The sequence below is a fragment of the Camarhynchus parvulus genome, chromosome 26 (assembly GCF_901933205.1).
Source record: "Camarhynchus parvulus chromosome 26, STF_HiC, whole genome shotgun sequence".
NCBI lineage: Eukaryota > Metazoa > Chordata > Aves > Passeriformes > Thraupidae > Camarhynchus > Camarhynchus parvulus.
Window position 1 is genome coordinate 1,078,496 of NC_044596.1, and position 26,954 is coordinate 1,105,449.

General features: G+C 47.1%; 1 protein-coding gene across 2 annotated transcripts in view; it reads right to left on the reverse strand.

The window, feature by feature from the left end:
- The window catches only part of KDM5B (lysine demethylase 5B), a 58,916-nt gene extending 38,550 nt beyond the window's left edge, over positions 1 to 20,366 (reverse strand). For both annotated transcript variants that reach the window (XM_030965572.1, XM_030965571.1), the window contains exons 1-4: positions 19,865 to 20,366; positions 7,250 to 7,327; positions 5,849 to 5,971; positions 4,798 to 4,968 (exon numbers count right to left, since the gene is read on the reverse strand). In XM_030965572.1, coding sequence (XP_030821432.1) covers positions 4,798 to 4,968; positions 5,849 to 5,971; positions 7,250 to 7,327; positions 19,865 to 20,002 — 510 coding nt within the window. In that variant the 5' untranslated portion in view covers positions 20,003 to 20,366. The remainder of the gene's footprint in view (positions 1 to 4,797; positions 4,969 to 5,848; positions 5,972 to 7,249; positions 7,328 to 19,864) is intronic.
- Positions 20,367 to 26,954: the final 6,588 nt, after the last annotated feature.

Sequence of the window (26,954 nt, forward strand, 5' to 3'; positions counted from 1 at the left end):
AACTGCTGTTTGTTTCAGACTGCCTCCAGTCTTAGACTTTGTAAAATCTAGATTTATATTCTGAAAGCAAATGGCTGACTTAATTTCAGCATTAAATGCACAGTACCACTCAACCTTGCAGCTCATGCACACAACCAGCGAGTCCTGGCTGATGCTCAAAGGTTGGGTGTGGAGCCCCAGAGCACTGCAGCTGCCTCTTCACAAGAGCCTTAAAGCTCCTGCTGGAACCAGAACCAAAGGACTGCAGAAGGGTTTGGGTTGGAAGGGACCCTAAAGATCACCCTGTCCCATGGCAGGGACACCTTCCACTAGACAAGGTTGAGATCCATCCAACCTGGCCTTAAATGTTTCCATGGATGAGGCATCTACCAAAAATGAAAGAAGATGATGTGACATCAATATCAGTGGAAGATAGCAAAAAATAACAATTTCTCAGAACAGAAAATGGACAAGCAGAAAGAGCAAATGAGTGGGAAAAGGTTGAAAATGAGAGAACAGAAAATAACTTCTATAAAATCTGAGTCCTTGAATCATTCATTTCCTCATGTGAAAACCAAAATTATCAGAAAAAAAGAAAAAAAAGAGTTTCTACTGCTTCTGATAATAGAGGACATATGGTCCTTGAAAACAAAGATCTAGAAGGCAAACAGCTTTTCCTAAACAAAAGTGTAAGAAAACCTTGAAAACCAACAGATTGTGCCTCACTTCAGTGCAGTGCCCAAACAAACCCAAAACAAAACAAAACAAAAAAACAAAAAAAAAACCCCAAAAAACCAAAACCAAAACCAAACCAACCAAACAAAACACGCACAAAACAAAAAAAGCCCAAAAAATGAAAACCACCCCCAAAAATCCAAACTAAAAAACCCCCAAACCCCAGCAACAAAAACAATAAAAAAAAACAAAAACAAAAAACAAAAAAACAAAAAACAACCAACCAAAAAACCAACAAAAACCTCACCCACAAAACGCTGAAAAAATACAAAAAAACCCAAACAAACAAAAAAAAAAACCCAAACCCCACAAAAAAGAGCATTCACTGTTCTTTAAAAAACACCAGAAGACATTTCCTAAATAATGATCTTTTCACCACCTATTTAAGCACAAACACTTCCCAGTGCCTCTCTGACCGGAGGCAAAGGCAGTGGTATGGAATGGCTGTTAATCACAGTACCAGCTGTACCAAGAGAACACCTGGAATTGTTAAGTTCTAAGGAGGAGAACCGCTTTGTCCTTCCTTTACTCCTGCACTGACGATCAATTGGCTCCAACCAAGGACAGAGCTGCCATCTCTGCAGTTCTTCCCTCATCCCAGCCAGGCTTTGGTGAGGTTGGGCTTCCATCAACCATTCCCCAGAAGCTCACACACTCTGACCATGATCTCCTCATATTCCAACAAGATGGTTGCACACATGATCCTTGAACTCTCAGCAATGACAGAGAGCGAGTGAAAACCCCTCAGCTGAAGCCACAAAGGAGCAGCTCCTTTAGCAGACAAAGGACAACGCAGGGATGGTCACAAGGACTGCAGGAAGTCAAAAGATTGGGGGAGGAAAGGGATACAATTAATCTCCTCCAGGTTTAGACATTTATCAGTAGTAATTAAACTGGTAGTAATTTACACAAAAGCCAGTCAGTCAGGGTCCCTGTACTTGCAGAATACAACTGGTTTACCCGTTACACATCCATGGAGGGTAAACCCCACCAAGCTCCAGAGGTGCTCACTGTCCTCCAGGAACAATGAAGATGCCAGAGAAATGTCTGTTGCTTTGTTTTTTTAAAGTTTTTCTAAACTTTTTAATGTTTATATTCTTGTAACAAACTTTCTCACACAATTTATGTAAATAACTTATTGTTTTGTATTTTTTTATGGAGAAGAAGAAATTTAATAAATTGTTAGTTTGTTCAGTGTCATTGGAGAGGTAGCACTGTCATCCTCTAACCTACTGTCACTTTTAGAAATCTATAAATGTTAGAGTCAGAAATTAAACTTCCCTTTTTTATAACTTAGAGAGTTGTGTGTCCGCGTTGTTTTATTTCGTGTCCTATAGCAACAAAATGTCTTACACCGAAATATCTTTATCAGAGGCACAAACAAATCTTTGGAAATATGAATCTCACTAAAGTCACTAAAGCCTTAGTTTGGAAAAGAGACCAGATGCACAACTACTGAGTCAGCTGGATTCACTGAAAACCACAAGTAAGACCACCTCGAGGGCCCCAAAACATAGCTGCACTTTAAATCATGAAACATCTGGGCAATGCACCACAGAAGATGCACTGACAGAAGATCCTGGACACTCAGTTCATGCAGGGGGCACTTGTCCCTCTAGGCATTCAGTGTGACTCCCTGGGATGACACACAGATACTACAGCTGAGAATGAGAGGTACAGGTGGCAGGAGCCAGCACCAACAGGTTCACTGCAACTACTCTGGGGACACCCAAGGCCTGTCTAGTCCAATCTCAAAATAAGAGGAAAACAAATACCCCCTGTGGAGAGCTGCTTTGGGTATTAGAAACTGGCTGGGTTAAGGAATTTTTGCTCTTGGACTGAACATGAGCTTTAATGAAAACATGCTATTCTGGTCTATTCCCCTCTGAACAGCTCCAGAGAGTTTCATTATTTCAGCATGTAGATAGAAATATCTCCAGCTGGAATATCTGTCAAAATAACTCCTGAAGCCAGTTTAACATGTATTGAAGCCACACAAACAGATAATGCTATACACAGATCTAGATGAGATTAAAGTTATGGCACAGTCATTAGTGGAAACTACATAATTTCATATTTTTGGCTTTTGCAGGAAAGAAAGCAATGACTATTTCAAGTATTACCAAATAAAGAAAAAAAAATCAAAAGACTCAGTGAATATAAGCAGTAATCTTGTCTGGATGAGCACCAGAGCTGCGTGAAGAGCTTCTCTCAACAGGCTGTTGAAGGAGGAAGCACATCTCCAACTGACAGCTGTCACACTGAACAGCCACAGCTTCTCAAAAACACAGCTCAGGTGCTTAGATTACCCGGAAAACACTGAACAGACACACAGCAACAAACACCTACACAAGAAGAATCTGGGTAAGCACCACTTAATAAAAACATGTGAAAGGAAGCCAGAAAGTATCTCATTTGACATGGTACTCAAAAAACGTATTGTAAAACAAACCCACTTGAAAGACAACACTGTCAGGAAAAAAAATCAATTAGAGTGAAAAGTGAGCTAAATCCAGCTTATTTCTGTGAATTCTCTCAGGTCATTAAAAAATCTGTGTCTGCCACATATAGGAGGGGAATATTTTAACTGCCTGGGGAGGGGAGGAGCTAAAAAAATAAGTTAACCCTACATGCACCACTTGTCTAGAACTGCCTCCACATCAGTTTGGACAGATGCCAAGTGCTCATTGCAAGACAGAGCCTGAAAAGTCATTTGAAATGAAGCCTGTCCTCATCTAAGGAGGTTTTTCCTCTTCTAAAAGAGTTAAATACTGAGCAAACCATGAAGTAAGTGTTAACTGTGTGACAGACACTCAGGAAATTTCTATTCCCAGGATACTATGGTACCATATTCACTGTTTTACAATTTAAATTAGATCTTTCCCTGTGCAATGGCACCTCAAAAATATGGCAGCAAAGACAGGTGTAACAAACACACAAGCTCAATAAAAACCCAAAAAGAAATCACAGTTTTCAGACCTAATATAAATGCCAAGTTTTCAATTAAATGCCTTTAGAAAATGGTGCTGCTTTCCGTTACTTAACATGAATGTTTGATAGAAGCCAAATTATTTTTGATCCAGCAGTTTCCTTAGCATGAAGATTTTTATCTTCAACTCTATTTTGTTCTTATCCTGTTTGCAAAAGACCCCTTTTTCTGAAGAGCCAGCAGAATTTAGCTGTTCTTCACTGAGAAGTGATTGTCACTACCTACAGAAAAAGTCTAATTCTAACTTCTCTGGACTTACATCAAATCCCTTCCTCATTTTGGTAGCTTTGTGTAAAGGCCTGTGTTGATTTCTGTACACAGAGATATTGCTTGTAACAGGATTAGGGCATTTATTGCTTAAAAAAGGTCAGCACTCCTGTCTTTGAAAGATCATCACGACAAGAGCATTTCAAAGAAATAAAAACGGATGTTGGCAACTGTAACCAATTTTGGTTTTCCAAATAAATGACTGCTGCTCTAAAAGATCAGACCTATTCCTCATTAGAGATTATGTGGCCTCCACTCTCAATCAACCCTCAATTATGGTTTAATGGCCAAATCAAAGATTGATGACTAGGAAGGATGAAGATTCAAGCTTGAAAAATATCCTAAGTAACGCTGTTAACATCACTACAGCAGCCAGGAAGCTTTCTGCAACTTGTCCCCCTTAGTGAACGTGCAACCCTGCCATGGCTTGGCACAGTCCCTGAGTCACTCTAGGCATGTGCCCACTCAGGCCCACAGCACTTGTGGCAGAGAGATGGACCTGGAATGGTCCATGAATGTAGCAGTACTCGGCCTTACAGAAATCATTACAGGAACGTCCCTTATCATGAGGCTTTGGTAAACTCAGAGAGAGAATACCAACAGATACTGCTGGAAACAGGAGCCAGAGGCTACCTGGGAGGACTAATGCTAAAAACTTAACTTCTAATGAGAAGTTTGACCGTGGCTTCCTGAAGTGCTGAGCACAGCATCTGGTCACCTGCATGACACCAGGACAAAATGCAGCTTCACAAACATTCCAGAAACCAAGAGAACTCTCCCAGAGAGGCTGCTACATGAACTGAGCAGCTGCTTTCAGCACAGCTTACCAAGAGACTCGCCCCTGACTGGAACAAGTTGTAGGGGTAGAGAATTCGCTCGTAATGCGCGCGGATGTGTGAGCCCACGGCTTTGCCAGGAGCAAAGCCCATCCTCGTGGCTATTTTGGTCCATTTTCTCTCCTTGCAAACCACATCAAATCCTCCTTGTTCTGCAACTAGCTAAAAAGTGAAAATAAAATAGTCACATATTTAATGGTAAAACTACCGGTGTTCAAGGAAAAAGGCAGGACAACATTCCAACTGACATTTTAAACAACAAAAATATAGATTTAAAAAACTCGACATCAAAGTTGTTTTAAGGCAATAACTGGAATATGTAACATATAACCTGTAATTCCTGTAATATATTCCTGTAATTCAGGAATTACAGACCTGTTGAATTACTTTACAAAGAAGTCAGCACCTGTGTTCCATGTGCACTCAGCCTACTCTGAGAAATTATTTGGCTGCAATTTGTCACTTTGTATCCCAACACAACTTTCTAGCACAGGACACTCAGTTCTTTTCACTGGAACAAGCTCTGTAAAATAACCTTTAAAATTCCCAATAAAAACTGCCCTAAACATAAAAAAAGAGAAAGAATGTATCCTGTTGTAGAATCCCATCTCTTACTATCAGTATACACGAACTTCTCCACAAGTTTAACAAGTTTCATCCTAAAAGTAATTTGATTTTTTTTCTTCCGTATTTCTAATGGAAATTTTTTTTCTCTCACTTTTGTCATTGTTCAGGAACTTTCTCCAATTAAGTTTAAGTTTATTCTTGACCAGCATACCCAAGCTCAGTTTTAAAGAAGAGCTGTAAATTTAAGGTGATCTCCCAGCTCACAGGAAAACTTCCATGATAATGTATTACTTACAGTCTTTCCCTGATAATGTGTTCTCACTCTTACTGCCCCATTAGCTATGTTAGCTTAAACAAAGCAATACTTTTTTCAGCTTAGATATACCCCAAAACCTCCCCTGACCCGCTGTGATACCATCCCAGGAACTGAGGTAACACAGCAGCTCTTCAGGATAGTTTTTCATCATGGTCTTACTCTGTTAAGCTGAAATAAATCCAAGATCTTCCTCTCCACATGTGGAATTTTCAGTGTGCATCCTTGAAGCTCCCAAAACTTTGCAATCTGGTCCAGAAAATTCAGCTTTACACGAGTTTGGGCCTGAAAACAACCAACCAAACAAGTGAACTGCATGCTAAAAGCAACGTAGGTTTTGTATAAGGTTTACAGCACTGCAGCTGGAGCTGCTTGCCCAGCTTTGCCCTCTGCAAGAGTAATTTTGCATTTTTCCCTCTCATTATTTGAAGAAAAATAAATTCCATGCAGATACCATTGATGGTATTTGTATCTTTCCTTGAGTCACTTTTTGTTACCTTTTACTGCATTGAGAAAAATACTTTGGGAGAACAGCCAAACAGTAAGTTATTACTGCTAAAAGCTCCCCAAACCAGCTACATTGTCAGGATTTATTGCATTTACTACATTAATCATTGCAATAGTTTATTATTATTTGGTTTATTTGCAATAAGCAAAAAATAAATCAGTTTTTTTTTTAATTTTTGAAGTTTTTTTCTGTTAGCCTTTTTCACTCACAACTGCATTTGTTTCACTTCTAAAGATACAAATGGGTCAGGGCAGGGAAAGTCTGGCTGGTTGCACAGCAATTACCACAGTTAGATCACTGCACTGTTGCTATGTAAGAGCAGTCACTCAAATTTTGACATATTTTATTTTCAGCACATTTTCTAACCTTAAGGTAAAAACTGGCCACGTCTGTACAGATTAGCTTGTCTGAAAACTCCAGGGAGCTCTGAACAGCTTGTGGTCACACAAATCACCCCCTTAGCATTCCAAGCCAGCAGCTGAGCCCTTCCCCAGCACTTCACACGACCACGTCAGGGCTTTAAAAACCAAGAATCAGGAGAACAATCAGGCATAGTCACCATCATCCCAAATGGTACCAGCACTGAGCCAACCAGGACTCCTCATACTCCCCTTTAGTGTCAATTCATTGAAGCAGTGAATGAAAGTGCTTGTGAACAGCAAATTTCCACAAACTGAATCCAGATTTTGCAATTGTTTCTTCCAAAAGGCTGGCTATTTTTAAAGCACTCCAAGTGTTTCATCTCTTTTCCTTTTGAAAGATGCTGTATGAGTACAAAATACAGACATAGATCTGTGGCCCTAGACAGTTTAACTACTCGGAAGCACCTGTGTGGAAAAGGCCTATATTATGTTCCTTAAATGAGCATTAACATTACTTTTATGCCTGGAATGTTTCTAACCAGGTTCTCAAACAGATGAATTTCCGTGCTAATTAAAAATTGCTGTTTATGGTCCAAAGTGCTGTCAGCTCATGGCCAACTCTGGCAAACATCACCTCCCAAAAATGCATAGACACATTTGGGAGCAGAAGTACTGCTCAGCTTTCCAGTTTACCTCCAGTTCATTGAGCCTCTGGATCCTCGGTGTGAAGTGAAGCTTGTCCACATCGCACGCAAATGGAGGCTGCCAGTCCTGGAAAACAGAAGGGTTCCATCAAAAGAGCAGGAAAAGGAAAGGAGTTTCTGTGACAGTCAAAAGCCAGGGGAGCCCAAGGCATGAAGAGGCCCCCATGGCCTCCAGAGCCTCCTCAGCCCCACCAAAACACGGAACTTGGTGCGGACGGGGCTCGGCAGTCCCAGCCCGACCTGTCAGGGAGCCCGGGCTGCGCTGGCACCCAAATCCCCTCACCAGAACAAGTCAGCAGCAATGGTGAGACACCTGGAGTGAGTGCCATTGTCTACCGCTCAGAACACCTCACTGTGCCTCAAAAATAGACAATGGAACCACAAAATCAGATACATTTTGGAACTGAAGATCTGTCCTGCATTGTAAGCCTCCACAGCACCATGGAATCATTAAGGCTGATAAAGCCCTTTAAGATCACTGAGTCCAGCTTTTAACCCAGCACCACCACCACAATCACCCCTAACCCACATCCCCAAGCGCCACATCCACACATCTTTCCAACGCTTCCAGGGATGGTGACTCCACCATTGCTCTGGGCAGCCTGTGCCAATGCTTAACAATTTCTTTGGCTGCAAACATTCAGGAAGAGCTGGAATATGACCAATTTAAAAAAGATTATTATTACTATGATAAAGTACCTGCAACTGAAGTGTTATTTATAAACAAAACTATAAAGCTGTTTTATCTTTTAGATCTCTGACAACTACTGCACACTCTTGGTTTGGCAATACACAACTTCACACAACTAAATTAGATTTGATTTAAACTTGACAGGAATTTATTACATATAAAGTTATCTTATCATCACTAATTACAGAATGAAGAAAATGCACAAGTGAGCTACTGACAATGGAGTAAGACAGAGCTTTGCTTCAGGAAAACAAAAACCTTTCTTCAGCATTGGGTGACTGAGGCAACTGAAGTAAGACCAGCATCATAAACACAGTATTTTTTATTTTAGATTCACAGACAACATGAAAATTGGAGTTAAAACCATTCATACATGATTTCCAAAGCAATTATCTTACAAACAAACAAGGAGCAAGATTCACCAAGAGTGCGGAGAAGCTGAAGAGCAAAGAGAGCCACCAATCCATAATTTTTACCAAGCTTGCATTGATTAATCCAGACCTCAAAATTGGTAATAGAAGTTTTCTGATCCTGCAAGGCACTTGCAGCACATCACAACTTGACAACTCCAATTGGAATTTTTGGAAATTTGACAATGGTAGGGGGTCAGGATGACAAATTATCCAGAGAATATACTCAATTCTTGACCAGTGGGACACATTTCTTGATTATTTTCCTGCTTTGAACCCCAAGACTGCCTGGTGCCCAAAGATGTGTTCTTGAGAAACTCAATAACACTAACCCTTCTTTGACTGCCTATTCTCTATGCCAGAAAACCAAATGCAATGAAACCACCAAGTCTGAGGAAGAGAACTGACATTCTTTTCTAATATCCTGTTGTCTGATGAGTCATTTAGAGCCCTCAAGCTGTAAGATGAGAAGTACAACTGGGAACAACTGGGCAGGATTTGAAGTATTGTACTTCAACAGGACAAATCTGACTCTCAAGCTGAACCAACTGGTTACATCATGAGTCACAACTCCAGAGTCTGCTCTGTACCAAAGACAGGGAGGCAGGCACCAAAACCAGGAGGGGACACAGTGGCAATGACACAAGGGACCCTTGAGACACTGGGGACTGAATTAACCTGCCCAGGGGAGAACTGTAGGGAGATTTGCTTAGGCTGAGTGTAAATGAAACCAAGAGGGCTGTGCTGCCTCTGGCTTTGCTAAGCAGTAAACCAAGGCTGTTCCCAGGTGGACTGTGCATTACCCCAAACCAGACCCTCTAACAAGGCTCTGCAAGGGACAAGAATCAGGAATAAGAAGAACAGAGGCAAGAATTCAGCTCATGTGGGCAATGACACCACGTCTGAAACTGTCACCACTCTAGGCTGCACTTCAGGGTCACCACCTGCAGTTACTGCACTGGCAACACATCAGGGAAGCCAAGTAAGGGAGGGCACAGCACAGGAGATTTCTGGTCAGGCCACATGTCTGCTGGCACAGGCTGCTGCTCTGGGCAGAGCCCAGAGGAAAGCCTGCATGCCACTGGGCACAACAGGCGGAACAGGATCTACCTGCTCCTACAGGCTCTAGCTCATGCTCAGACTAAAGAAATCCAGCTCCAAGGGTGCCTAGGGCAGACACAGATCCGGTCCAAGTCAGACAGCACAGAGCAGGCTAGTCCCCTCTGCTTATGGAAGCAAATGAAGAAGTTTATATGCATGATCTTACAGAAACACCTTGTTCACAGCCTGGCACCCGAAACATCCTGCTCCAGAATTAGCTGATTATCTCCATGATCTCCATGTGTCTATTTATTACTGACTGATGCATGTTTGGGGACAGCCTTTCCTGTTTGGCCAAAGACACTGGCTCTGGCAAAGCACCAGTCACCTACTGTGTTGGAAGAGTAACATGACTCCAGACAACACAAGCTGCCACAACAGGCATTTCCTACTCCTGCAGTTCTGAAGTTTACTAATGACTGAATGACCAAGGCACACACCAAGACGCCCTGATGGCACATCAGCTGTTTCTCAAAGACAAGCTTTGGGAACTCCATTTATTCAAGAGCACTTTCAGAAGGTGACTTTTCAGCTATCAGGCAGATGGGGTCATCAGCCAGAATCAAACATTTAACAGCCGTAAAAGTGTTTAATTTTCAGCAAGGAGAAAGACATTGCAAGAGTTTCTGCTGGGTGATGGTAAATTGGCTTAACAAGAGGGAACACCAGATTGACTCCAGCTTCTGAGGTTTTTAAGCAGGTACCATAGAATATGTTCAGTTGCAAGGGATCACCAAGTCCATCAGGATCATCAAGTCCACCTCCTGGCCTTGTGCAAGACACCCCAACAATCCCATCCAGTGTCTGGGAGCATTGTTCAAACACTTCTTGAACTCAGACAGGCTCGGAGCTGTGCCCATTTCCTGGGGAGCCTGTTCAGTGCCCCAGCACCCTCTGGGGAAGAACCTTTTCCTGACATCCAACCTAAACGTCTCCCAGCTCAGCTCCAGCCATTCCTGTGAGTCCTGTCGATATTATTCCAATACTGTCACTTGTCATGAGAGGGAAGAGATAAATACCTGTCCCTCTGCTGCCCCTCAGGAGGATGTTGAAGACCCCAGTGAGGTCTCCTCTAGGCTGAACAAACCAAGTGACCTCAGCTGCCCCTCATGAGGCTTCCCCTCCAGACCTTTCACCATTGTCATGGCCCTCCTTAGGATGCTCTCCAATGGTTTAATGTCTTTTTTATATTGTGGTGCTCAAAACTGCACCAAGGACTTGAGGTGAGGCTGCAGTAGTCCAGGTAGAGCTGAGAGGAAGGATGCCATACATAATATATCACATTAGATTATTATAAAACCACTCCTGGCTTTACAAACACACTACAGCACATCCCACTGCACACAAACTGTGTCAGATAACACTGCTGCAGACCCACAGCCATTCACCATCTGGAGAAATGACAGCAGGTATAGCAGACAGTCAATCCTGACTGTCACTGAGTCATTTAAAGTCACAACAAGTTTATTTTGGAGCATCCAAACTACTCAAAGTTGATACAACAAATAAAGCTAATATTTATCTTTCTCTATTCCACAGTATGGCAAGCTCCTCAAGTCCTAAACAAGATACTTTCAACTCTTCTTTAGTAAGTGTATTATTTACTCAATAAAAATCTTGGACACATTTTGAAGCACAAGTTACCAAGCCAAATGCGATGTTCACTTGCAGGCCCATGAAAAGACATTTCTGTGAGACAGAAATGCCTTTATGCACTTGGAAAGGCAGCAGCACCACGAGAGGGAGCTTTATTGTGCAGGATTCACTTGCCAAGCTGCTGAGCCACACGAGCAGCTTTGCTGGGGAAGAGACCAGCCCCCACCCCCAACTCTCCAGGCTCTCTTCCCGGGAATCAGTAAGACTTGCCCTCTCCATACAGCTCCTCAAAGGAACTGGTTTGGATTCTCCTGCTTTAAAAAATTAATTTTAAAAGTGTAAGAAGTTCAATTTGAAGTGTCTTCCAACAGCCATGCTGAGCATTAAAATTAAGTATATACAGAGAGCAAGAAGACATCAATTTCCTAAAAAAAATCAGGAGTTCTTACTCCACCAGGACTCCACATTTGAAATTACTCTATTGTGCTCTCTTGTCCATCCCTGACTGTTATAAGCCTACAAGGGACAAACAAAATCCTGTGCCTACCTTGGCCTGCAATTGTTATAAACTTGCCATCAAATCCAGAAAAAAATGAGACTGACTGACTGACTTCAAAATTCCAACCTCTTCTATAAACTTGAGGGACAAATCCAGCCATGCAGAAGGCACGCTCTAAGGATCACATTAATATTTCAAGCAGTAATGTGAACTACAAATGGTCAGCAGAATTATTTCTGTGATTTCCATATTCCAGCTCCCAACTGAGCTGTTCCAGGGATGTCAGGCTTCAGAGCACTGCATTTCAGCTGGCAAACCTGCACCTCACCCAAACTCACTAATTAAAATTTAACCACCCCCACCCCTATGAATTCAAGTGAACGAGAAATTACCTGCCTCCCTGCTAAGCTGTTCTACAAGTTGGTTGGCTTCAGCTTTTCTTCCTCCCTTATCCTCATGTCCTTTATAACCAAATCCCTCATCTGCTGGCTGCCAAAGCAGCTATTCCTGAATCCTTCCCGGAAGAAATGTTTCAAGACATTTTTCAATAAACAAATACCTTTTTCCTTCTCTTTGCAGAGCCAGCTTTCCAGTCCTGCAAATAAAAGGGTTTTTTTCCTTGGGCTTTTTTCTGAAGTCTCTTATATTTTTTCAACATCTTTTGAAAACTGCAAGTAGCATTTTACTTGCAGTCTCTCCCATGTCAGACACAAAAAAAAAGACAGCTCTTTCATTATTTTGCTAGACAGCAGCTCATAGTAAGATCCAAAGGAATATCTTAGCAATTCTTGCCAGAGAAACACATTCATTCAGTAAACTGCAATTCCCCCCTTCCTGGGATGCCCACCCTGTGAGCCTGACCTACATTCTTTGTTCCCACATCTATGATCTCGCCTTGGCAAAGGTGTTCCATGATTGCTGCCTCTGAGAGGAAAGGAGCACACTCAGTGACTCAGGAGGTCCCTTTCAGCCTCCTGGTTTTATGCCTACATTAAAAACACACTTGGAGCTCAGATGGCAGAATCCACACAAACCCATTATCACCCGGCAGTGGGTCAGCCACAAAGCTCCTGTCTAACGGGAACTAATCCCTCTGTGACCCTGTTAAAGGCTGACATCAATTGGAAACTCCAATCATCAGCTAACCCAGTTTGTGATGAACAGTCCTTCCTTGGTCATTTTGAATGGTGCAGATTTTTTCACCAAACCCCCTGAATTCCTCTTTGCCAGTAAGGGACCCTGGGTGCACTAACCCACCTCATGTACAGAACCCTCCAAAAAGGAGCTGGTAGATTATTTCTTATTTGAGACAAAATTGGGCTCTGCTATGTATTGCAGACTAGCAAGGGAGAACAGGCCCAAACACAGATCCTTCCAATCTGAGAACCACAGCAAATGAAAATGATTGTACAGTGGGAATCACCCCTCTAGATCCCAGTGTTTCTGTGCCAGCTCCACAACTGGAGAGAAATAAAGGTTCAGGTAAGCTGGAGATGATTCTCAAGTGTCAGGGCAAGCTGCTCCTTGGGACCCAAAGGCAAAGAGGATAGAAAATACACGCAGGGTTTGAGCCTCTAAACACAACAGGCAGCTGGGCTCACACACAGGAGATGTCAGGCTCCTCTCCATGGAGGCACCTGCAGGCAAGGAACAGATACACCATCAGTGTACCAGCAGCACTGCAGGTACAGCTGGGGATGGACGGGGTCCATCAGCAAATGCCAGACCCCTGATTCACTTCAGAGCACTGACCAAGACCCTGAAACAGAGCATCCATCAGACCAGACCCAGCTGCGGGTATGTGAGGGCACCAGACCCCAAGAGCTGCTGCCACCTCCCCTCACATGGACACACTTTTGCTCTGATCCCCAGTACACTCCCAGAGTGTGCGACCGGCAGGGACAGTGCACTCTGTTCCTTGGGCTGTCCCATTACAGCCCTTGTAATGAGTCCAAACCCTCTTCACAGCTCTAACTGGCAGCTTTCAAACCTCAATTTCACTGCCAGTGTAATTCAGATTAGGAAAAGACCTGAATTTCACAGCCACCACAGCTATGGACAACTCCACCAGCCTCAGCCATGAGCAGCTGCACAGCCTTGGCTGCCCAGGGATTCCCTGCAGCTCCCATCATCCACTGCCCTGGCTCTCCAAAACATCCTCCCTTTCCAGCTGCTCAAATTCACCACCCGAGTAAAGCACCTGCTCCAGGAATACCTTTCACTCAGGCACTCCTAAGGGCAGCAGGCTGGAAGATCTCACAAGTTCTTCTTGACTTCTAAAAACACAGCCTGGTCTCTGGACATGGACACAGCATTCTCCCCCAGCATATCTCAGACACAACCCAATCTCCTGGGATTGAGAGGAAGCACATCCTGATGGATACATGGCATGGTTTGCTTCCATCCATTGACAGCTTTTGTTTCATTTCTGGGCAAGGGAAGCCATGTTTAGTTTTAAACTCCATTTTCAGCTATTAGCTATCTTAAATTAGATAGAATTTCTGTCATTTTTTGTTTATGTTATTCTTGCCCCACATGGAAAGTTCTGGACTAAATAGTTTCATCTTAAATTTTCAATGAGCTGAAGAGTGTGTGTTGAAAATCCCTCACTGAAAGAAACTGAGGCAAGGAAAGGAAATTCTCATTGTTTTTTAAGCCTACCCCAATGTTTCAGTGTTTCTGAAGAGCAGAAACCACTCATGGTGACCACAGCAGCCTTGTGCATGGCCACTGCCATTAGTAAAATAAATAATAAACTAAAAATAATTATTCTTTGGCATATTTTCTTGCTAATTAGAGATCAGTAAATAACCTACTCTGAATGTACCTGATTCCACAACACAACCCCTGTGATGAATATGACAAGTTCCTCATTTAAAGCCAACATTTCATAATGACCTTTGTTAGCGAATCTGTTTTTCTTCACATGAACTGACAGCAGGGGAACAGGAACCTCAGCACTAAAATATCTTTTCCCCTCCCAAAACCTCATTCATTCTTGATCCCAAAATTCCCAAAAGTGGCAGATCCACCACTTTCCACTTTCCCCTTCCAGCTGATCCTCTCTCAGTCAGAAATGCCCTGTTTCCTTACTCACCTGAGCCTGGCCCCTGCTCAGCAGGACCAGGGGCTCAGGCTCAGCTCGCCAGGACTGACAGATGTGGCAGCACCTCTGGTTTCTTCCACTGAAGCTCACTTACATGTTGTAATTGAGTTATCTCTGTGTTTTCTTTTTGATAAAATCAACTGACTGAGCCTCTGTGTATTATCAAATCTGAAGGATCATCACCATCAACTCCCTGTTTCAGACAAAGTATCACAATTCTCTGCATTAATTCCTGTTTTAGTGGTGGTTTGTTTTATGGCTCCAGGACTAGATTGCCAGAACTCTCAGGCAAGCTGCTCCAAAACTGAACTGGTTTTTTGTTTTATGTTTTCTTTTTCTCCATAAAAAGAAAATAAATCAAGCAACCAGCTGAATGAGAAGCCTAAACAGACCTTAAGAGGTCTAAACAGCATTTAAATCAATGTTGCTCCTCAAAACATGTCCTAGGAGGAGGAGGTCCATTTCTCCCAAGCCTTTAAGTTTCACCACTCAGGCTCTGCTAAGGTTGAATACTTCAAAATCCATTACTTCACGTGCCAAACTTTTCTGATGCTTCTATGTGTCCTCTCCAGTTGTCAAATCTTTTTAAAGTCCTCCAATGAGTGTGAGATCCTGAATGCAAAATTTTCTACTCTTGTGCTGCCACGGAGGTAAAATCCCCCCATTTCTCACTGAGGAACTGCAGAGCTGCATGCACTGGCTTATCCAGAGCTCCCATTTCACCATTACACTGCTCTCCACAGAGATCCACAGTTATTTTTCTATACTCCTTCCTCCTCTAAGATGCTCTATGCTCCTTTGTTCCAAAGGTAAACCTTCTCATTGAATCCTACTTCAGTGATTACTGTTTCATAATATCCACTGTTTATTGGGCAACTGGGATCCCTCTAAAGCAATGAGCCACCATCATAACTCCATTCAGAATCACAGCTTTTGCTCTTCTAGACTTGTAAGGAAAATTACATACCTGTGGCTTGAGGTTATGAGACACCATTAGAAAGGGATCCTTCATTATAAACAATCATTAGCAGTTGAAATAATTTGTGATTTGGTGTATTAATTTTGCACAATAGTAATTTCTCTAATTAGAATACTGATCACAATTTCTAGATCTCAGAAAACAATAACACACAAATACATGGAATCATGGAAAAAAATAAAACTAATTTGACAACAATAGACAACAATAACACACAAATACATGGAATCATGGAAAAAAAAAACAACTAATTTGACCACATGAGTGTCCATACAATTGTATTCCACACTATCACCCTCCAAGTTCCTATCCAGGACTATTCCAGACATTCTTCCACTCTGGAGCTAGAGGGGGTCAACTCTTGCACCCACAAAGAACTTAAACCACTAAGGAAATTAATTTTCCCCATTCTCAAGTTCGCCAGTATTCCAGGATTTACTGAAAACTGACAGTCAATAATTTCAATAACTCCAGCGTCAATTCCTTCAAATTTCCAGTTCTGCTAATACAGACTTTCTAATCTTTAAGTGCTTGGTTTAAGTTACTTGGAAGCCTTAACAGTACTTCTCCATATTCACATTATTTAAAGCAATGAAATTTAGCCTGGATGTTCTCAATTTTCATGCTTGGCTTTGGGAAAGTGAGGATGTTTCTAGTACATTGTACAATACTGTGTATTTTGAAAAGCATTTATATGTTAAGTAAGGCTTAAGTAATCATTATTTATTATTTCTTCATAGCAGCAAAGCAACGATGCAATGAAGTGAAGGAAGAGTCCATCTTCAAGAAAGGCTTGGAACATTTGATACCACTCCTGCTCCACAAGTTACCATTAACTCTTGAAGCTAAGCTTCACTTTTGTGAGACTGTTTGCTTCCATTAATTACTATTAACTACCTACCTTGATGAACAATTCCATTCTCAAGCAGTTCTTCATTTGACCCCCTATATGCCCCCACTGATTTGCAGAGCTACCACAAGCTTCTAGAATATAAGTCCACCACTTGACATGCCAAGTTTTGGAGTAAACTTAGTTTATTCCAAACTATCAGATACTGCTTAAATGGAGAAATGCTAACGAAAGATGGTTTTGGTTCATAGAAGAAAATTCTAACAACAAAATGGCACATGATGGACTGCAAGCAAGTTGTACCCCACCCACTTTCCTGCATCCAGCTGCCCCTTCCCCCGCAGATCCGCAACAGACTCAAATTTAAATCTCTATTTTATACAGCTCATTAACTACCAGGAACAACCCCCATCCAAGCACTCTGCTGCCAATGGGGCTCTCTACTCACACCCCACACTGCTGACAAAAAGCCACAGAGAGCAGTGCCAGTGAGCTGGTTATTGCTGCACCCTCCACCACTCACTGCAGCACCTCAGAACCCCAAATGAGAGCAAAACTCAGTCACTGGGGATGGCTGGAACAAACTGAACTGGAATGAAGGGGAAGAAAACTCCTTTTGAGCACTCAACTGGATACTGCCATGCAGAAATCGCACCTCCTGTTATGTTCCTGGACATTCTTTCATCTTGTGAACATGCAGTGACCACCCAGAATCCTCTGTCTTCCACCCAGATGTCTTCTGCACATCAGCTACCACGATAGCTCCTCACTAAACGGGTCACTGTCCTCCAAAGCTGCTACACAAAAGTCACTGCAGTTGTGGTTTTCTCCGGGCCCACCTGCTTCCCAGCTAATGCCAGCAGAAAGGGACCAGAGAAAGCCCTGCTGCTGGTCCTTCAAAGCCCAGGCAGCTCTCTTGTGCATGCTCAGGTGCTGGAGCATCAAAGCCAGCTCTGGAGCAAGGACTTGTTCATAAATAAGTGGGGAAGCTACAGCTGGGCACCACCAGCCTCACACAACATTACTCCATACTGCTACTCATATACAGAAACACAAACGCATCTGCTATAACTATACAGCAGAGTTTAAGCTAAAATAATGCCAGCCCAACCATCAAATTTTCAATTCCTCTCTCGGCACAGATCCTGACAGTTCATGGTGCTGCCTACCTGCTTCCCGGCACGTAACCAGACTGCGCACGCCGTCAAGAGATTCCCTGGGATGCAGGAAGATTCCAAAGCCCAGCCATCACCAAACAAGGCATCCAGCTGGAACACACACGCTGCTGTGCAGAGGGCAGTGCAGTCTGTAGCTCACGGTACTACAGACCCCTCGATTACACCAAAAAGAACAATAACTGAATATTCACTGCGGCTCCTGATCGCAGGGGGAAGGCCAGGAACTACGTCAACTTAAAGGGTTTTCTGGTCGCTTTGGAAGAGCTCCCTCTATGCTCCAGGCCGCTGAACCAACCACGCACTTCACAAGTCACCCCAGGCATTATCCAGGGAAGATACAGCAATGGGAGCTCAGCTCTCCCAAAGCCAGGCTCCACAGAACCACCCGTGCTCAGCCCTCAGCAGCTCCAACTATTTTCATCCTGCTTCTAAATACGCTCAAAGAGCTGATCACACGGCCAGGCAGGCACAGCACCTGGTGTAATATCTGCTGCAATACCTGCCCCTTCGGGAAGAGGAGAACGGCTGAAAATGCAGTTGCAATGAGTAATTCAGTCCTTTGGAGGGCTATTGATTTATGATCTCCAACAGATAACCTCCTACAAGCAGCTTTCTGATAAGGTTTTGGCTTTTTACACAAGCAGCCAAGAAAGATGGGATTTTTCAGATGAGATGTTTCTAAAACAAAAAGACACCCCCTCAAAAACATCCAAACAAACAAAAAAATAACCCCCTGAAGAAACCCAACCAAACAAAAAAAGCAGTTCTGGTCACAGTTGTTGAAACATTGTTGGCAACTTGGCAACTTAAAACCCCACAACATCTACTAAAAAGTACTACAGAACTTCAGTGGTGACTCTGTAACAAAAACCATCTTACCCCTTTAACTCTGAGCATCTGGCTGCCCTGCACGAAAAGAAGCCCTGGCACATTCTACCAGGACACAAATTCAAGAGCGGTCTTCACACAGCAGTCAGGGATTATTCCTCCAGAGAGCTGGAACACCTTCCTTCCTCTCCAGCAAGATTCACATTATTCACTCTGCTACAAACATTTTTGCCACCTCCGACACTAACTCAGCAAGTTACTCCTATTTTAATTCAGAAGGAAAAGAATGGACACAACAGGAGTCCCAGCAACAACCAAAACACAAAAGCGAGGAGTGTGTGTTTCTGAGCATTATTTCTTTGAAGTCAAAGTCTCACTCGCAAAACTTCAGCCTACAAACTGTTCAGTCAGCTTCTCCCCTTGCTGGAGGAGATGTAAGCTCAGCGCCTGTTTAACATTCTAGTTGTTGCCGTCATGTTAACTGCCTTACCTGGCTGCACCACCCCAAGACTCACACCACGCTCCACTTAGGGGAAGAGCAATTCACTCAAAATAAAGATGATTCACACATTGTTTAATTAGATTTTTACTTCCAGAGGCCCCTCTCCTCACCAGTGCGGGTGTCCATACCTTTAAACAAACTAACAATTCTGACTCCACAAAACTGTGGTTCTAGGATCGTCACAGCATTTCTTAGTAAATTGAGTCGACAAACAAGGGGAAATCAGAATTCATACCCTAATTTAGAGCTTACTACACCATCGGTTGAGATGACGATGATGAAGATGAAGGCTTACTACTTCCCACTGTGGATTGCATTCTAAAATGGTGGCCATGTCTGTCTAGGCTTCAGCTCGCACAGCCACCAGCCAAACTCACGGCTGCGGAGTTTGGTCTTGTCCAACTTGAGGAACAGTTCCCTGCGCTAGAAGTGCGCCGAGGCCGGGGAGGCCGCGGCGGGGCCGGGGGCTGCGGGGAGCGGATCCCCCGGGCCCCTCACGGCCACAATGCCAACATGGAGGGCAGCACCCCGGGACCTCCTCCGGGGTTCGGCGGGGCCGCTCCGGGCGCGAGGCCCTGGCCAACCCCGGGAGCCGGGGAGAGGCCGGGCCCGGCCGGGGCAGCTGCCCCCCGCCCCCGCTCCCTTCACAGCCGCTCTGGCGACTCCCCCACCGGGAGCTCCGACACTTAGGAGCCACTTCGCGGGGGAAGCGGCCGCTTCCTTCGGTCCCCTCAGCCCCAGCCCAGTGAAACTTCTGAGGGGCGGCCCCGCCTGCCCGGGGTCACCTGCGCGGCCGCGGGCCGGGGGGAGCCGGGCCGGGCCCCACACAAAGGCCGCTCCCGGCGGCGCCATGCGGGCACTCACCGGCGGCGGCCGCACCTTGCAGATGCCGGTCTGCTCGGCGATGGGCCGGATCTTGTGGATGAAGGCGAAGGGGTCGGCGAACTCCTCCCAGCTGGGCTCGAAGACGGGGCACTCGGGCGGGGGCAGGAACTCGGCCATGGCCCGGCCGGGGCGGCCGCTCCGCTCCGCGCTCCGAACAATCTCCGGAGCCGCCGCGCTCCGTGCGCGTCCGCGGGGGGGCCGGGGCTGGGAAAAGAGTCCGCCCGGCCCGGGCAGGGGAGGGGGCGCGGCTGCCCCGCCCCGCCCGCGCCTTTGTGCGGGGGCCCGGGGCCGGACCGGGGAGGGCCCGTTGGGGGCGGGGGGACCAGGCAGCGGCGGCTCCTCTGGAGCGCGGCCTGGCCCGCGCGGCGCCGATCCCACGTCCGCTACCGGGCCCCGGCGGAGAGCGAAGCCCAGAGAGCGCCGCTCACCGCGGCCGCTGGGGGTCCCTCCCGGTGCCCCCCGCCCCGCCGGGCCGCAACCTCGCGCCCCCTGCTCCCGTCGCCTTTGTGCGCGGCCCCCGCCCCCGGCGCGCTGCGGCCGCCCTCCCCCAGCACCGCTGGTTCGGGGAGGCCCCGGGCCGCGCTCCCCGCCCGCCGTGCCCCCGCGGCCCGGCCGGTCCGTCCCGCCCCCGCGCGGGGCTGCCGGCGCTGCCGGCGTTGTGTTTACATGCGCGGAGGGATCCGCACAGCTGACAGCGGACCGCAGCCGGCGCTTCTTTTTTTAAAGAGCCTCTCCGCGCGCCGCCATTGGCTGAGCACGGGTCGCGTCACGCGCGGGGCGGGGCCGTCCGCCTCCGCGCGGCCGCATTGTCTGCCCCGGCCGCGGAGCCCCCGCGGCCCCGGCCCGGCCCCTTTGTTCGGGGGGAGCCGGGCCATTGTCCTGTCCGCCGGGCCCGGGCAGCACGGGGGGAAGGAGCGCTCCCGTTCCCGAGGGAGCGCCGCGAGGTGCCCCCCCTGCGCCCCGGCGGTTACCGGGGCTCCCCCCGCCGGGGGTCCCACACTGGGCGGTCCCGGCCCCAGCAGCGGGGGTGGGGGGCGGTGCCGGGCGGGGGAGGGGCGGCCCCGCCGCAGCAGGCGCCGCACGTAGCGCACGTGCGCGGGGGGGCGGCCCGCTCCCGCCTCCGGCCCGGCCCCCGGCCCGGCCCCGCCCCCGGGCCCCCCGGCACCGACCCCCGCACCGGCACCGTCCTCGGGCCCCAGGGACCCCCGGCACGGCCCCCCGCACCGCCGGAGCCGGGCCTTCCGCGGCCCCCGAAGGCACAAAGTCACCCTCGGAACTTCAAGTCACCGGTCTAGAGCGGAGCCAACGCGGTGCTGTCACACCCGACAATGAAACAAATAATTGCAACTTTTGAGACGTGCACACAATGCTCAGGGTGTCATTTCTTGTAAAACTTCACTTACCGGCTTCAAATTTCCACTAAAACTCAGAAAAGCGTCCCCTGTTAACTGCCGTGGCTGGAGAAGTAACCGAGCTGCTGAGCAGGGGTTCGGGTAGCAAGGCCCTGAGTTCACCCCGCTGCACGCTGCCACAGCACGGATGGACGCTCATGGAATCAGCTCCATGTCACACAGGGCTCCCACCGCACGGCAACACCTGGCCCAGGAGATGGGATGAGGAGGAAGCTGTCAGCTCTCCACGCTGCTGCTCATGGTTACAGTGAATCAAAAATTTGTACAAAGTGCTCAGGGCCAGTTTAGCACAAACGTAATTCTTTTCCTCACTTAAAAATGGAGGAAAAACAGCAAGGGGGACACAGCTTTTGTAAAGCATTTGTGCAGGCAGTGTCACAGGGAGAGATGCTCCCCTCTGAGCTGCCCCTGCTGGAGCCGCCCTGGGAGGATGCAGAGGAGCAGGACCCACACGCCGGGGGCTGTCCCTGCCAAGGGCACAGGACAAGGCACCACCTCCGGGCCTGGCAGCACGGGCTGCTCTCCATCCCACCCGGGGCTCAGGGGCCGTGCTGGGCCAGCGCCGGTGCCAAGCCGAGCTCTGAGTCAGCACACGGCACCGGCAGCAGCGCCGAGCTCTGACTGTCCCACCCCTGCAGGGACAGGGTGAGCCCAGAGTCACACCCAGATGCAGCTCCAGCAGCCGAGGCAGGCTCAGCTTCTGGGAGCCCCATATAGTCCTCAGCCAGCAGGAGCATCTCCAGTTTCCAGGAGGCTCCTGTCCTTTCCTTCCCCGAGTCTGACCTACATCTGATAGAACTCACTATACCCCTCTCCTTGTGCAAAAGCAAGATCAGGTTTAGTCAGGGAGCTTTAACCATAGATGTGAAATGCACCATATCTGTTTGTACTTCCATTTACAACAAGAGACCCACGGTACAAATCACCAAATATCACCATCTGGAGAGAAAACAAAGCTGGTTCATTACCTTCCAACAGCTGGTCTGCAGCACATCCCAAACTTGAGGGGCTCTGGCAAGGAGCAGAACACTACCTTTGAAACTTTGGGTCTGGGTGTCCCTGAGGGGCAGGGATGTTTGAACAACAGTGGATTATGGCATTTCACAAATAAATCCATTTCTGCAATGATTCCCTGAGGACTCCTTTCATCAGAGCTGAAGGAACACATTCAGCAGGACTGTTTCTGCTACTTCTGTCACATCTAAAGGCCTCCCATGGGGCTGTGATGAAAAAACACTCAGACACAGGAGTTTTACTTGGGTAGTTCTGATAGAGGACGAAAAGCACTTGCTACAAAGATCTGAAGATGGGCAGAGCAGGGAGATCAAGGGATGACCCAGGGATAAAAAACAGGTGCCTTGAAGGGAGGGCAAAGTGGCTCAGGGGTGGATGAGACGGAGATTTAAGGTAAGCAGGAAGCCCTGGAGGGTCTGTGCATCCCATCAAGCATCTTACTTGTCTTTCCTGCTAACCTTGCTACTGCTAATGAAAACACTTCATCACCATAAATGTGTACTTTTGCACGTTGCCTTCTGTGTATCTTCCCTCTGCTGTGACATCTGCGGTATTTGTTCTGTTCAGGGGATTAGTGTGGCACAGCACTGTCTGGCTTAGAAACCCAATTCCCCAAGTGTTAGAGGCACAAGCTGCAGGAAGAAAAGCTGATTTCCCTCGGCTGGAATGAGAGTTCAGACATTCCTTCTTCATGGTTCAGTTGACTGCCATTAATTAACCTTTTATTAGATGGGCTTTCTCCGAGCCTGTTCCATTTGTGCCCTGTGAGCAGAATTCCCTCATTTGCTGCAGCTCAGTGTTAACCCAGGAGCAGCTGCAGGGCTGGCAGGGACCAAGCAGGGACAGTGAGAAATAAGGGAGCAGGGCTCCAACACATAGTGCTAAGGCCATCCAAAGGGGTTAGCCCAAGGTAAGGAGTGCCAAGGCTTCCAACTGAAGCCAAGCATTCTTCACCACATCAGGGATTTGTTCTTGGCAGCTCCTCCATCCTTGCCCAGCTGTGAGCTCCAAACAGAGTATCTGTCCAGAACATTCACAGCTGAGTGTCCCTTTGCAGGCTGCTGCAGCACAGCTCTCCTCACACACCATCTGACTACAGGAGTCCCATCAGCCTGGAGGAATATTTAGCAAATCTTTTGTGCTTTCTTGGATGGGCACCATACCCTGAACTTCCCTACTAGTGCAAACCTCCCCTTCATTCTCCTGCATCAGCCATCACCTGCCTGGAGCACCCTGTTCACACAGCCTAGGCTGACTTGTTTGCATTTATGTATCTGACTCAGACACTGCAAGGAAGATCACAGAATCCCAGACTGGTTTGTGTTGGGAGGACTTCAAAGCTTATCTTGTTCCACACTCTGCCATGAGCAGGACACCTTCCACTATTCTCAGGTTGCTCCAAGCCCTGTCCTACCTGGCCTTGGACACTTCAGGGATGGGGCAGCCACAGCTGCTCTGGGCCAGGGTCTCAGCACCCTCACAAGGAGGAATTCCTTCCCAATATTCTATCTAACCCTGCCCTTTGGCAGTGTGAAGCCATTGCCTTGGTCTCTCTTCATCCTTCCTGTAAGCTCTCTTCAAGTACTGGAAGACTACAATTAGGTCACCCCAAAGCTGCTCTTCCCCATGCTGAACAATCCCAATTTTCTCAGCCTTTCCTCACAGGAGAGCTGCTCCATCCCTCTGATCAGCTTCATGGGCTCCTCTGGGCTCACTCCAGCAGCATCACCTCATTCCTGTGCAGGGGACCCCAGAGCTAGATGCAACTCTGCAGTTGGTGTCTCATGAGAGCAGAGTAAGGATAATCAGATTAATCTTCCCCCTTCTGTGTACCTGCCCTTGCCATTCTAGACCAGTTCTCCTCTTCAGACAGAGGTTGGATGCCAGTCCCTTGACCCAACACCTTCCATCCCAGTCTGGGTCTCTTTGGTTTAATTCTGTGTCACAGCAAGAGCTGCCACTGCAGCCACCTGCTCCAGCCCTGGTGCCATCAGCCTGGCACAACAGGAACACTGAGAGGAGCAGCTTTAGCAAACACCATATCCTGGACTTCTGAGCAGACAGAAGATATCTGCTCTTGGGACGTTGGAAAAGCCAAGCAAACAGCTGCCAGAGGCTCTGCAATGAACAATACTCAGGGGAATATGGTAACACTCCAGAAACTCCACTCCAGCATAACCAAGAAGTGAGCTGGAGATCCTGCCCAGGAGGTGCACTGCCATGCCAAGGGACCATCAGCACCACTTGGGAGTTGAAACTCCACTGAAGCCAAAGCCCTCATTTCATCAGCACAGTCTGGCCTAATTAAAGCTCTACATGTTTAGAGGAGTACAGGGCAGGGAGAGATGTGCTGAGCTTCTCTGCTCTTTAAGAAAATAGGTTCCTGGGAACAAACAGATTTAGTAAGCAGAATCTCTGACAGATCAAACCAAACCAGTTTTCCTGGGCAAACCAACAGCCTGCACAAACCTGCAAGACAGTCCAAGTGTCATCATCAAGGCTAGAGAAGGGGTTTACATTTTCCAGCTGCTCCCAAAGATGGTGAAGCACATAAGCCCTTGAGAAACAGGGCTGCTAGTGACAAGGCACTGTGATCTTGGGATCCTGGTCAAAATTATAGAGTATTCTGAATACACTGGGCTCTGGCATTTACAGCACAGCTCCCAGCTCAGACACTGCACTGGATCTTGCTCTGATGCCAGGCCAGATCGTCTGTCTCACACTGTGCCCTGGGTGAGGCTCAGCAGCAGCACTCAGATGGGAAATTAGGGACTTTGCTGGCAACTTTTGCTGCAACAGAACCATTGGTTTTAATCTAGAGATGCCCTGGTATGTCTCTGCCTTTCCTCCAGAAGCTGCCCCGTCCCTCTCTGCACTGCACCCTGTGATCCCTTCTGCACTCCGGGGGAACCAAAGAGCCCCAGCAGCTCTGAACTCCTCAGGCTGGAGCTGTGAGCACAGGAAACCCTGCTGAGGGGCCTGCAGAGGGGGCAGGCAGGAAACCTGAGCCTCGGCTGTGGGCTGGAACAGAGTGGCCGAGGACAGAAGTCCCCCAGCTGCACACAGGTCCAGTGGGGACTGTCAACAGCCAGGTAAGAACAGCTGGTGAGCATGTGGAGCCAATATGGAAGCTCCCCTGCAGTTGTGCAACTGCCTTCAGCATTACTTTTATTAATAAAATTCTGTAAGTCCCTTACCCTATCATTAGCTGCTATTAAAGCTGAGTAAAGCATTACTCCAAATCCTTGCCCAGACTACCCTAAGAACAAGGATAAGCAAACCACAGCTGTTGGAAGTGCTGGAAAGGCAGAGCTGAGGTGCTGTTTCACACGCCTCACCTTGCTCTCAGGCAGTCACTGACTCACACTGAAGAAATTTGGGCTGTACCTTCCTGTGCTTCAGCATGCAAGTGACAGCAGTGTGGGACACAGTCTGCTTCCAGGCAGGACGTGCAGCAGGTGGGATTCTCATGGTATGGAGGCTGGCAAGGGACCTGGCACCAGTGCAGCACTGACAGGCAGTGAGGGTGAGGCTTTGAAGTTCATTATCTTAAGGCAGGTGCCTAAAATAGGTCAGAGTAACCTCACCCAACCCGCTTCCCCCCACCCCGCTGCTCTGCACCGACTGTTCAGGGAGCCTGGGGTGACTGCTCAGCCCCAGGCCTCAATGCTTGAGAAAGTGAAGCCCTGGCAACAACAGAGCAACTTGGGAAACACACTTTGCCACAATTTATAAAGCCACAAAAGCCTATATTTTTTCTCAGAAAAAACCACTAACTGAGACATGAAAAGCCAGCTCCTCTGCCCCAGCCCCTTGACTGCAGTGAAACAAAGTACCATCACCACTGGTCCCCCAGGAGGATCTGGACTCAGCTGTGGCTTCTGCCAGGGCAAGCAGAAGCAGCAGAAACCCCCAGAGCTCAGCAGTGTGTCCTTGCCAGCCCTGCACAGCCCTCTGTCACTGTGTGCCACCTCAAATGAACCCCTGCCTCTCCCACGGTGCTGTGACACCCCCAGGCCCAGGCAAGGAGAGAAGCTGGTTCTGCAGAAAATGTTTAATTAGCAATTCTTGTTCCTAGTCAGGCTTCCTGCCTCTGCTACAGCCAAAATCCCCCTCGGTTACCCAGACATGCTCCAGGACTCACTCTCAGACACACCAGGGGTGGCATTACCAAGGCAGTGAGGACACTTCATTAACTTGGGCAATGGCACAGGATTCAGGGATCCTTGTACCCAGGTACCTGCATTCCAGAGGGATTTACACTCTCAAACTCTCCCACCAAGCTACTAGGCAGGTTTCAATCAGCAAGTACACACAAAGCCATCTAAGCACCTGTGGATCCCTTAAATACACTAAAAATGTCCAGTCCAAGGCTGAACAGACAAGTTTGTTAAAACCTGGGTTTTAAACCACTCATTCACTGATAAAGAGCCATGGAAAAATTGCTCCTAAAAGAGATTTAAAGGTGCAGAAATAGTTGCAGATCACTTGAGTACAATGGAAAATGTACAAGAGCTACATGAATTAAGGCAGAGAAGACATTTCAGTCAATGCTGATGGCAAAGATGACAATGTCAGCAAAGCAAAGGTGGCAAAACCCCACATGAATCATACCAAGGAAGACTGATAATGAGTATGGGAGA